At 35.1% G+C, this 11,179-nt stretch overlaps 2 protein-coding genes across 3 annotated transcripts; one reads left to right on the forward strand and one right to left on the reverse strand.

Annotated features, from left to right (window-relative positions):
* Positions 1-251: 251 nt before the first annotated feature.
* Positions 252-1,680, reverse strand: LOC110803267 (protein SLOW GREEN 1, chloroplastic). The gene has a single exon (XM_022008765.2). It carries the CDS (start codon positions 1,442-1,444, stop codon positions 368-370), a length of 1,077 nt encoding a protein of 358 aa, XP_021864457.1. The 5' UTR covers positions 1,445-1,680; the 3' UTR covers positions 252-367.
* Positions 1,681-4,296: 2,616 nt separating this feature from the next.
* Positions 4,297-9,487, forward strand: LOC130468084 (uncharacterized). Of its 2 annotated transcripts, none has more exons than XM_056837708.1 (4): positions 4,297-4,819; positions 4,915-5,176; positions 5,806-5,870; positions 7,986-9,487. In XM_056837708.1, exon 4 carries the CDS (start codon positions 7,993-7,995, stop codon positions 8,635-8,637), a length of 645 nt encoding a protein of 214 aa, XP_056693686.1. In that variant the 5' UTR covers positions 4,297-4,819; positions 4,915-5,176; positions 5,806-5,870; positions 7,986-7,992; the 3' UTR covers positions 8,638-9,487. The 2 variants fall into 2 exon arrangements, 1 of the variants encoding a protein (XP_056693686.1); XR_008928484.1 differs by lacking the exon at positions 7,986-9,487 and adding an exon at positions 6,866-7,101 and having other exon boundaries at positions 4,354-4,819.
* Positions 9,488-11,179: the final 1,692 nt, after the last annotated feature.

The following is an 11,179-nucleotide window of genomic DNA, read 5'->3' on the forward strand; positions in this document are numbered from 1 at the left end:
TTTATTTAGTCTGTGATTAAACTATGAGGCTACTATCTACAAAAATGAAAGGCATGCCAAAGCTGATTAGCTAGTATCATCAAACAAATTACTCTTGCAATTGCTACCGCCTTTCGCTTTTGATTCCAATGAGATTATTCATACAATTTATACTAATCAAATAAAACTTGGAGCCAATCTTTGTCAATTCTTCATTCTTATTACTAACAATAACTCAATTTTCATATAATGTACCACATTCAAACACCATGTCACTAAATAACTTGGTTTTCTTTCGTTCCATTAATGATGGTAAAACACTAATGCATAAACTAATACTTCGTACTACAATTAATAAAACAAAACCACAAATAAGAACCAAAAGCAACTAATTTTGTGACCCCATTTTCATTCTCTCATTCTCTCCCATTTGGGAAAATACCTTAGTAGAAAGCACATTTTCATCGAAAAATCGAGCATAAGGATGGCCCTTTGGCACCAGCCTCTTATACTTGTCAAATTGCTTCTCTGCTTCATCCTTCTTCCTCAACAATGTGTAGATAATTCCTTGACATAAATAAGGCCTAAAATCTCTTGGTTCTTCCTTCACTAGTTCCTGATAAACCTTCAAAGCTTCTACATAATTCCCTTCAATAACTCGAATTTGAGCCATCAATAGCTTAAAATCCCTCATTTCTTCATTCTTTTTCTCCTTGCTGCACCTCTCTGTCGCCTCCTGAATCCTCTTTGTGACCTCCTCCATCTCTTTACCATCCGATTCGCCTTGCGAAACCGCCATTACAAGACCATGAAACGCCTCAACACGAAATGGGTCTTTCGCTATGATCTCTTCAAAACCTGATTTTGCCATCCCCGATTCTCCCATGTAGCTATACATGTGACATCTCAACAATGGCCATTCGGAATCTTCTGGCTCCAGCTCAATCAACTTGTTTAGGACTTCTACCGCTTCTGGAAGCTTCTTGTTCTTAATCTTCACTTCCATTAATGACTTCAGCGTATCGACATCGTCTGGTTGCGCCGCCAAATCCTCCTCCAGCTTCCTTTCTCTCTCCTCGTTTAAACCTGCGTCTTCTACTCTTTCCTGAGTCGTCGTTTCAACCATAGGCGGCTCAGCTCTGGCGGTCAACGGTTTGTGACCCAGCCCAGAGAAGAAGATTGCGGTGGCAGCCACGGCGATTGTTAGCGGAGTTTTTAGGATAGAGAAAGGGTTTAGGGTTTTGGGCTTTGAGGAAGATTTCGAATTAACGGCCATAGAAGTAGAATTCGATGACGAAGAAGATCTGATTTTCAATGATAACGAGGACGAGGCGAAAGAGCGTGAAATTTGGGAGTTGAAGGAGATGGAAGAAATGGGTGTTGAGAAAGATGAACGGTGGTTGTGGTGGCGGAGAGAGAGTGACAATGGCGGCTGGTTGTATTTGATTTTGGTAAGAACCTCCATTTTGGATAGATTTGAAGAATTTCCTGTGCTCTAAAAATGGCAATGGGGATTTTGAATTTAAGAATTGCAGAGGAAGAGATTGAAAAACTCTCGCCTTTGATAGTGTTGTGAGGAAGGAAGGCAACAGCTGTGAAACCTGGAAATTCACGATGAATATTTTGTAATAGTGGGCTAACTATTAGTACGGAGTTGCTTGTTGCACGGCTCCAACGCCAAGGCCCAATATTTATTTTTACTCCGTAATTCTTTTTCACGAGATCTCGTCTTTTATTATGGTTTCATTAGTCTCAACTCTCAAGTCAGTGTTAGCCTTGTAGAGTGATAGACTTAGCTCTCATTAATTCACCTTATTTCGAATTTAATCAGATCAGATTATATCAGATTAGAAAAATTAAGTTCAGATCAGATCAGAAAAATTAAGTTTAGATCTGATCAGATCATATTAGACCATATTATTATTATTGTTATTATTATTATTATTATTATTATTATTATTTATTTATTTATTTATTTCATTGTTATTATTACTATTATTTTATAACTATTATTGCTTTAATAAAAAAGAATGTTGTTGTCGGTGCAATTAAAATCTACGGAGTATTATTTAAGGCATAAAAAACATTAACCAACATTCAAATTCATCATGTTGAAATTAAAACCATTAAGTTCAGATCAAAAACGATATATTAAGATCATGTCCATATCATAACTGATTTTTATAGATCAGAACCATTATATATTCAGACCAGAACCGGTATGATCACATAATATCCATATCATAACTGATCTGTACAGATCATGTATAGATCATGTTCAGATATGCAAAGATCTTATCTAGATCAGAACTGATCCTTACAAATCATGTCTGGTCCTTACAGAACCAATATTATAACATATTTGTACATATCATGTCCATATCAGAATCGATATGTCCAGATTAAAACTGGTCGGTGTAAATATCAACACCGTGCAGATTATGTTCAGATCAAAATTGATCCGCAAAGATCATGTCCATATTAGAATTGATTGGTACAGATCATGTCTAGATCAGGACTGATCTGTACATATCATGTCCAAGTCAGAACTGAACTATACATATCATGTTCATAACATAACTGATATGTACAGATCATGTCCATAACTGATTTGTATAGATCATGTCAAGATCAGAATTGATCTGTACAAATCATGTCCATATCAGAATTGATATGTATAGATCATGTCCATATCAGAATTGATATGTATAGATCATGTCCATATCAGAATTGATATACAAAGATCATGTCCAGTTCAGAACCGATATGTCTAGATCAGAACCCATACGTGTAGATCAGAACCCATATATTCAGATCGATCTATTTAGATCATGTCTAAATCTGTATTGATTTGTCAATATCAAGTCCACATCAAAACCCGTATGTCCAGATCATGTCCAAATTTGAATCGATCTATTTCAATCAAAACCGATCTGTCCAGATTATGTCCATATCAGAACTTGTCTGTACATATCATGTCCAGATCAAAACTTCTTTGTATAGATCATGTCCAGATCTGTACTGATAATGTTCATATTAAAATCGATATGTCCAGATCATATCCAGATCAGAACCAAGTTTGTACATATCATCCCCAAATCAGAACCGATTTGTACAGATCATATCCAAATCAGAACTGATATGTCCAGATCATAACTGATCTATCTAGATCATGTCTAGGTCTATCTAATATAAGGAATAGTTAAATGATGAGAAGATTCAAATACATAATATCAATATTATAAATTTGTGTAACATTTATTTTACACGTAAGTCGTTTAATATTAATAAATGCAGATTTTTTTTAAACTTAATTCTGAAAAATCAGATCAGATCAGACCAGACCATGTCAGATCAGAAAAAATAAGTTCATATCAGAAAAAATAATTTCAGACCAGACCAGATCAGATCAGACCAGACCATATCAGATCAGGAGAAATGAGGTGAACTAAACGGGGCCTTATACTCTTATATATAGGTAAAGATATCGGGCCGGACCACGGGTCATATGTCCGAACAGACCCGGCCTACGTAATCACTAAATCCCACTATATGTCGGGTCGAGCTAGGCCAAAAACTTTAAAATAGGCCTACGGGCCTCGTGTCGGACTGTGTCGAATCGTCGTTCCTCAACCTAATTTTAAAATTTAGCGTGTTTTATCGCGTCGGGATGTTCCATGCCTTGTCGTGTTTTTTCTAAAAAATAAGGGTCAGGGCCGACACACAGCCCACGATTTCGTGCTCATGCCGAAATGTGCTTTTTTGGTGTCCGAGGCGGGGTGGGCTTTTTAATGTCGGGTCGGATTGGCCCGGCCCACATCCATCGTTATTTATAGGACATTTTTAAAATATTTGTAACTTCATATTTAAAGAGAGTCATATACAATGTTAAAGTATTTATATATCATATTACTTATAATGCACACTACCACCGAGCGATTTCCTTCAATATTGCATAAAGATTCAATAATTCCCTAAATACGTTACTTTCTAAGTTATTTCCCACCATACCGTCCACGTAAGCAAGGGAGAAAGAGAAGTAATTTTTTTTTTCCGGTTCAGCATTGAACCGCCATATGAGATAGCGGTTTCGTTTTAAAGCAAACCGCCATCTCAGATGGCGGTTCAATGTTACAAACCGCTATCTGAGATAGCGGTTTGCATTAAAACAAAACCTCTATCTCAGATGGCGGTTTGCTTAGTTGTAAATTATTTTTAACATGAATTACAGTTTAAATAGACATATAACTTAGAAGTAACCTCTTGTGACATTAATTGTGTAATCCCCCGTAAATTTATAAATTTTATTAATATATATTAACGTACATTATTTATATTTAAATAGAATTTATGAATTTTAAGTAATAAATATATAATTAACGTATATTTATTTTATTTAATTACGTTCTAAATATTTAACGATTTGAGAACTTTATTATATATTTAATGTATATTTAATTTTATTTAAATATATCCTAAATATTTTAACGGTTTGCGCAATCAAGAATAATTTTAGAATTTTATGTTGAAAAGAATTTGAATTACGAAATACATTGGAATTTGGAAAATAATCATAACCGGTTTTGGAAGTTTAAATGCAAACTTAAATCTAATCCTAGCCCAAATTGGCAAAGCCCAATACAATGAACCCATAACCTTCCTATACTCCTATTCCACGTGAAAACAAAAGAAAAACAAACCCTTCCCTCTCAACCACCATTCACGTAAATTGCAAACCCTCCTCCTTTCTCACATTTCTTCCCCTTACTGCTACAACTCACGCCGCCAGCTGCCGGCCACCTACAACCGCCGGACCACCGCCAGCTTCCTCTTCCGTTCGGTAATTTCGTCTTCCTCCCTCTCCCTCTTCTTCTTGCTTCTCCTTCGTTCTTACTCTTCCCCTCTTTCTCACTTGCTGCTCTGTGTTCGAACCAGCAACCACCAGCCCAGCACCACCGCAGTCACCGTCGGCTCGTCGCTAACCTCTTTCCGCCACCCCTGCTCGCCGCCGCGCAACCCTATCGCCGACCAGCACGTTCTCTCTCCACTCTGTTTCGTCACTACTCCACGCGGGCCATCACCACCTTCGGCAACCAGCCCAACCGCAACCTCCACCGCGCCCAGCCGCGTCTCCTAGCTCGCCACCACTGCCGTGCCTGCACCACCGCCGGCCAGCACTCTCCTTCCTCTCCTTTTGGTTATTTCTTAAACCCTAAGTTATTTAAATATTTTAATTAAGTTTATTAATTTGAATTTATGTTCTTGAATTTAAATTATGTTCTTGAATCTAAATTATATGTTTTTATGATTTAACTAGAATTTTCAGATTTACATATTATGTTTAAATAATGAATTTAATAACGTTTTAATAATTTAAATTGCGTTTCTTGAATTTAAATTATAGGCTTTATGATTTAATTGTGGATTTCAGAATTTTAGGTTTGCATAATTAAATTATTAATTTTCAGATTAGGTAATTGAAATGAAATAATGATTTTAATTATTAAAGTGTGAATTTTTAAGGTTTTTAATGATTTAAATCATAATAGAATGGTTATATATTATTAAAGCTATTATTTTTATGATTTTAAGAACATTGATTATGCTTTAGAGTAGTTTGGAATTAGTTTATATTGCCGGAAATTAAAGTATGATGTTTGTAAAGAGTTTTCAACGAATTTCAATCACTAATTCAATAATTATGATGCTAGGAAATCAGATGTTCAAGTTTAACGTTAGGGAAGGTTCTGAATATGTTTAGGATGTATTTAGAATGCTTTATTATGGTTGCGAAAATTGATTGGGAATATGTGTTGGTTGTGTTAGGCGAAGAATTCTCTTTAGGCGACTTTTGAAAGTGTTAAAGTGGTCTATCAGTTTGTTTACACAAGGTACGTACATACCTGCGTGCTTGGAATGTGTGCTAATTGTTGAAATCATGTTGATATTATTGTTGAACTTGGTGATGTTGATATTATAGACAAACTTGGTTATATGGAATGTGCATGTTTAATACTGTTGGACAAACTTATTGAACTTATTTTGCACTATAAGAACTGTAACATGTTAGTATGGATGTTTGATACAAACATGTTGGTTGGGAATACTAGATTATTCTATATGATTGGGTTGGATCAATTGGTTGTTGTTCCCTTTCTATCTTTTCACTACTTTATAAGGGCGGAGGACCTTGTTTAGTAAGTTGAAACTTTATGCCCATATACAGGGTCGCTCATGGTTAAAGGAAAGGTTGGTTAAGTTGGAATGAGTCTTGATTGATGCTTTTATGATCACTTACTTAATTCCAAGATAAAAACAGTTGTGAACAAATGTGAATTGTCTGTCTTATGTAATGGTTGAGTCATAACGAAATCTCAATTTGTAAATCATGTAAAGTGAAACTGAATAGCAATAGCTTTAGACTGTGCACGTCTGAAGTGACGGACAAACAGGAGTTGGGGTTCATGGTGGTAGCCCATGGCCTTTTCTGGGACCGGATTGATCACCGTGTCCTATTTTTATTTAAACGTTCCTCGATATCGCAGGTCACTGAGGTTACGGAGTCGCGCCCGTACCTCGTCTTCCTTAGTGAAGACTTCTGGATGGTCAACTCGGTCCATTGTCTATTTCAACTAAAATAATATTATTGCTAAAAGTCTAGCCTAGTCTAGTCTGGTCAAGTATGGTCGTCAAACTATCATGTTTTGTCTGCCCTTGTTTGTGTTCATTAGTATCATGTTAGGGTTGTTCGTTTAATAGAATCATGTTAGGATTATTATTGATTCAGTATGTAGTACTCAGCTTTGCTGATTACGTGCTTTTGCTTGTGCATGTTGATCATGGCTATGCCTTATTGATCCTGTGATGACCCAACTTTGGTGAGCAGTCTCTAAGGATCAATAAGCGTTGCCCATCTACAGGTTTGAAGATGATGCATCATTGGGATCGGGATTAGAGAGCTCGTAGTTATATTTGTTTTATTAAGTGATTTGGGTTGTTAACTTATATTTGGAAGTTGTCGTACTATTCGTATTTCCTTATTTCCGTTAATTGGTTTTGGACTTAGTATGTAATCGATTATTTATGAACCTAAAAGTTAGTTTTATGTTTTCCGCTGCAAAATTCTGAATAAGCCGTACGTTTTCACACGGGCGATAATGCCTTGATAATTCTCTATAGTTATATTTATAAAAGGGTTGTTTTAGAAAAAGGGAATTGTCGGGGTGTTACAAAGTGGTATCTAGAAGCTAAGGTTTTACTTTAATAAATTTTTAGGCGCCTAACTATCTAGTTATTTAAAATAAATTTTTTAAAAATCGAGATTCTACGTATTATAGTGTTCAAAAATTGGTACTTTTTTTTGGGGGGGAAGATCTCCTTTTATCTTGTTTGAAAGTATATAATATTTCTTATTTAAGTTCGAAATCAAATTATTTATTCGAATTAAATTGACTTTCGAAATTTTTATTCTTTTTCTTATTAATTATTATTCAAAAAAAAGGAGTACAATTTTTTTTTAGAAGTTCAATTTTTTTTTTAAAATTGTTTCAAGAGTTAGAATTCGTTATTTAAAAAAAAAAAAAAAAAAAAAAAAAATATATATATATATATAAATCTTCTTCGAATTAATAACTTTATTTTCGAATTTATTCGCTACGCATTTCCTTAATTTATTTTACTTTATTTATTTTATATTTTTATTCTATGTTATAATTTAATTATATTATCGTCCTTTTAATTTGTTATTTAAACTATTTCAATGCTTTAGTTTATGAGAGATGGGTAGTATAAGAAAGGCATATAAGATAGAATTATATGTGCATTAGCAGCTAGTCAATGCTAGCATAAGAAATTGATTGTTATGTACGTGCGTATGCTAATTGTTTAATGTTACATTTAAATGTGCATAAAGAATTGTTTGCTTCCACCAAACTTATTGCATTATTGAACTTTGTTTATGATTTGGCTGGAAAATCGTTAGTGAGACTTTGAATTGTTTATTCCAGGAATAAAATGTTTCTTTCCAAGTATACTAACATAGGATCCTTCGAGAAACTTGATATAGAAACCCCTGATATTTACGTGAAGAAAATTGTGTTTGGATGTGAATATTATGCTAAAGTTCAAGGGCAACCTATCTTAATGAGAAAGGATATCATAGCAGCCACAATCATTAATTGCTTACCTAACAAATTTCCATACCTAGAACTCAAGGAAAAGTTTAAAGACATGCATTCTGATAATGGGACTCCAAACTTGACTAAGTATGGAACTTGGGATGGTAGATGGAAATATGATTCAGAAATTCTGACCACCATTATTGAAGCGGCAGAAAGTGGGTTTAGAGACGGTAAAATCGTAGGGAGTCATGTTGGGGATTCAGTTACAGAAGAACCTATGGGAATTAGTGTAAATAATGACCTAGAGGAAAATGATGTAGCTGTGGAGAATGAGAATGTAGGTGTTGAGGCAGAGTATCCTAACCCAGCGGCTCATGAGCCAACCATTGAGATCTCTAGTGATTTGGATGCAGAGCTCGAAAGTGAACAGGAGATGGCAAGTGAGCCTAATCAAGATGAAGACATGGGTGAAGATGCAAACCCTGAGGAAGACCCCGATGAAGACCCTGAAGAAGAGTTCGATAATCTTGAGATCTAAATTTCACTTCGCAAGTTTCAGGAGCAATGGATAGGCAAGAGGCCACAAATATTTTGAAGTCATAAATAGTTAATTTAACTCTTTTATGTTTTAGAGAATAAGTAGCGAAGCTACAATAGTTTAAAGTTAAAGTTTATTGAAGTTTGAAATGTTCTTTATTATTTTGAAGGATGTAATAAATATTTATGGAGTTAGCAATAAAAGTTAAAGTTTTCAAGGAATTGTTCTTTATTCTATTTTGAGGATTCCATAATACCCCAACCTTTAGGTAACACGTCATGGATTAATTTTCCATTGGTTGCATACTCAGTGTGAATTGTGGATCAATTTAATTGCCACAATAATATTAAATGATTTGAGTACATAAAGAAAGTGAGGGCCAATCTAGACCCTCATGACCAATATGATTCAAAAGGTTATGCCATATGTGCAGTGTGTGAATGTCTTTCGTGAATTATCGAGGATGATTATTTTTCAATGATTATTGCATCTTGTAGACGATCGTTGCACCTTCATAAACGATTGTCGTGCCTTCATAAATGATGTGTATTAATGTGAACATTGTTGGTTGAGGCGAACTTTATGGTCAATTCAAGTATTAAATTGTATGGGATAACGTATAGGTGATGTTTCAAACCTAAAGTAGAGTATACTAATTGCAGGCCGCGTTCTAGAATGGCCAACAATAATGACTTAGTTGTTGCTATTCGCCTCTTGGCGGAAAAGATGACCCCACCTTTTTAGAAAACCAGATTGGAGAGTTTGAGAAATTGTTTGGGGATTTGAATTGTCTTGAGAATATGAGAGTGGGTCAAGTTGTCATGTATTTGAAAGATGAAGCCGATTTACAGTGGAGAGAAAATGGGGTTAGACTTAGCGTTGTTGAGAGATTCAATTGGGATTCATTTGTTACCGTCTTAAGGAAAAAGTTTTATCCTCTTTTTATGAGAAAACAAAAGGCACAAGAATTCATAAACCTTAGGATGGGATTGGCTAAGTTTGTACAACGCTAAGATAGACGTACTGTGAAATTCAGAAAGTAAAATTAAGGAACCATATTGGAAGATTGACCTCATATAGATGTTTTGAGAAGACCAAGAACCTTTAGTTATTTCGGAAATGCAAGTGAGAAAATTGATGAATAGGGAGTGTGAACTATTTTTCCGTAGTGTGTTAGAGGTGAGTAAAGAAGTTGGAGTGAAAACCGAGGATGTTGCCATTATGAGCGGATTCATTGATGTGTTTCCGAGTGAAATTGCAAGTATGTTACCTGTTAGAGCCTTGAGTTCACTATAGACTTAGTTCCTGAAACGACGCCTATACCTAAAGCACCATGTAGAATGACACCTCCCGAAATGAGGGAATTAAGACACTATTGCAAGAGTTGTTTGGTCAAGGAATATATTTATTAAGTAGAAACATAAGAGTATGGAATTATGCATCGATTTTAGGGAACTAAACACCGTCAAGAATAAATATCATGTACCTAAGATAGATGACATATTGGATCAATTGAATTGGGCGAGTGTGTTCTCGAAAACTGATTTGTGTTTGAAGTACCACCCATTGAGAATAGCTGATAAGGGCCTAAGACCTCATTAGCATTCGTCATTGTCATTATGGGTTTAGAGTAATATATTTTGGGTTAACCCATGCACCTGCCATAAGTATGTATTTGATGGATAAGATTTTCCATGAATTCCGAATTAAGTTCATTATTATGTTATTGATGATATCCTGATTTATTCAAGGAATGAGAAAAATCATGACAAACACCTGAGGATTATTTGGAGACGCTTAGAAAGAATCTAGTTTTATTAAATGAAGTATACAAATCTTGAAGTCATATGTGTATAAGTGACACCGACAGAAAAGTGAAGGACTAAATTAATTGAGAACTATGTTACGTAAGGGAATAAATTTAAGAGAAGATTTGAGTGGTCCAGGATCGTTGGAAATCATTGTTGGCTGGAAAAGATGAAAAGAAATACATGAATTGGTGCAAGAGCTAAGAGTTAAGCCCAAAAGTTATACACCCATGAAAAGTGTAATGAGGTTCGGTATCAAGGAAAAGTTGAACAGAAGGAGTTTCTGTAGATCATGCTAAGATTCAAGCTGTGAGTGAGTGACCTACTCCAAAGAACGTGTCCGATACTTGAAGTTTTATAGGCCTAGATGACCATTATAGGAGGTTGTGAAAGACTTTTGGAAGAAAGCAAAACCAATGACCAACTTGTTGAAAAAGGAATCGAAATTCAAGTGAAGTGAGAAATGTGAGGAAACTTTCTAGATTTAGCTGTTGTCGCGTCAATTGAAACCTTATAAGGCTAATTACCAAACCCATGACCTAGAGTTAGCTGTTATGGTGTTATCTACGAATATTTGGAGACATTACCCTTATAGGGCAACATATAAGATCCTTACCGAGAACAAAAGTCTGAAATTTTGGCAATAAGGTCCAGGTGAATCTTGGGGACAACATTGAAAATGAATATTTCTTTCCGCCCTGCAACCAATAGACAGATTGAGATTACTAACGGAA

Source organism: Spinacia oleracea, chromosome 1 (genome assembly GCF_020520425.1).
Source record: "Spinacia oleracea cultivar Varoflay chromosome 1, BTI_SOV_V1, whole genome shotgun sequence".
NCBI lineage: Eukaryota > Viridiplantae > Streptophyta > Magnoliopsida > Caryophyllales > Amaranthaceae > Spinacia > Spinacia oleracea.

Bases quoted from the DNA above. Each gene is read 5' to 3' on its own strand.
- LOC130468084 (XM_056837708.1), top strand. From the start codon at position 7,993: ATGTTTCTTTCCAAGTATACTAACATAGGATCCTTCGAGAAACTTGAT.
- LOC110803267 (XM_022008765.2), bottom strand. From the start codon at position 1,444: ATGGAGGTTCTTACCAAAATCAAATACAACCAGCCGCCATTGTCACTC.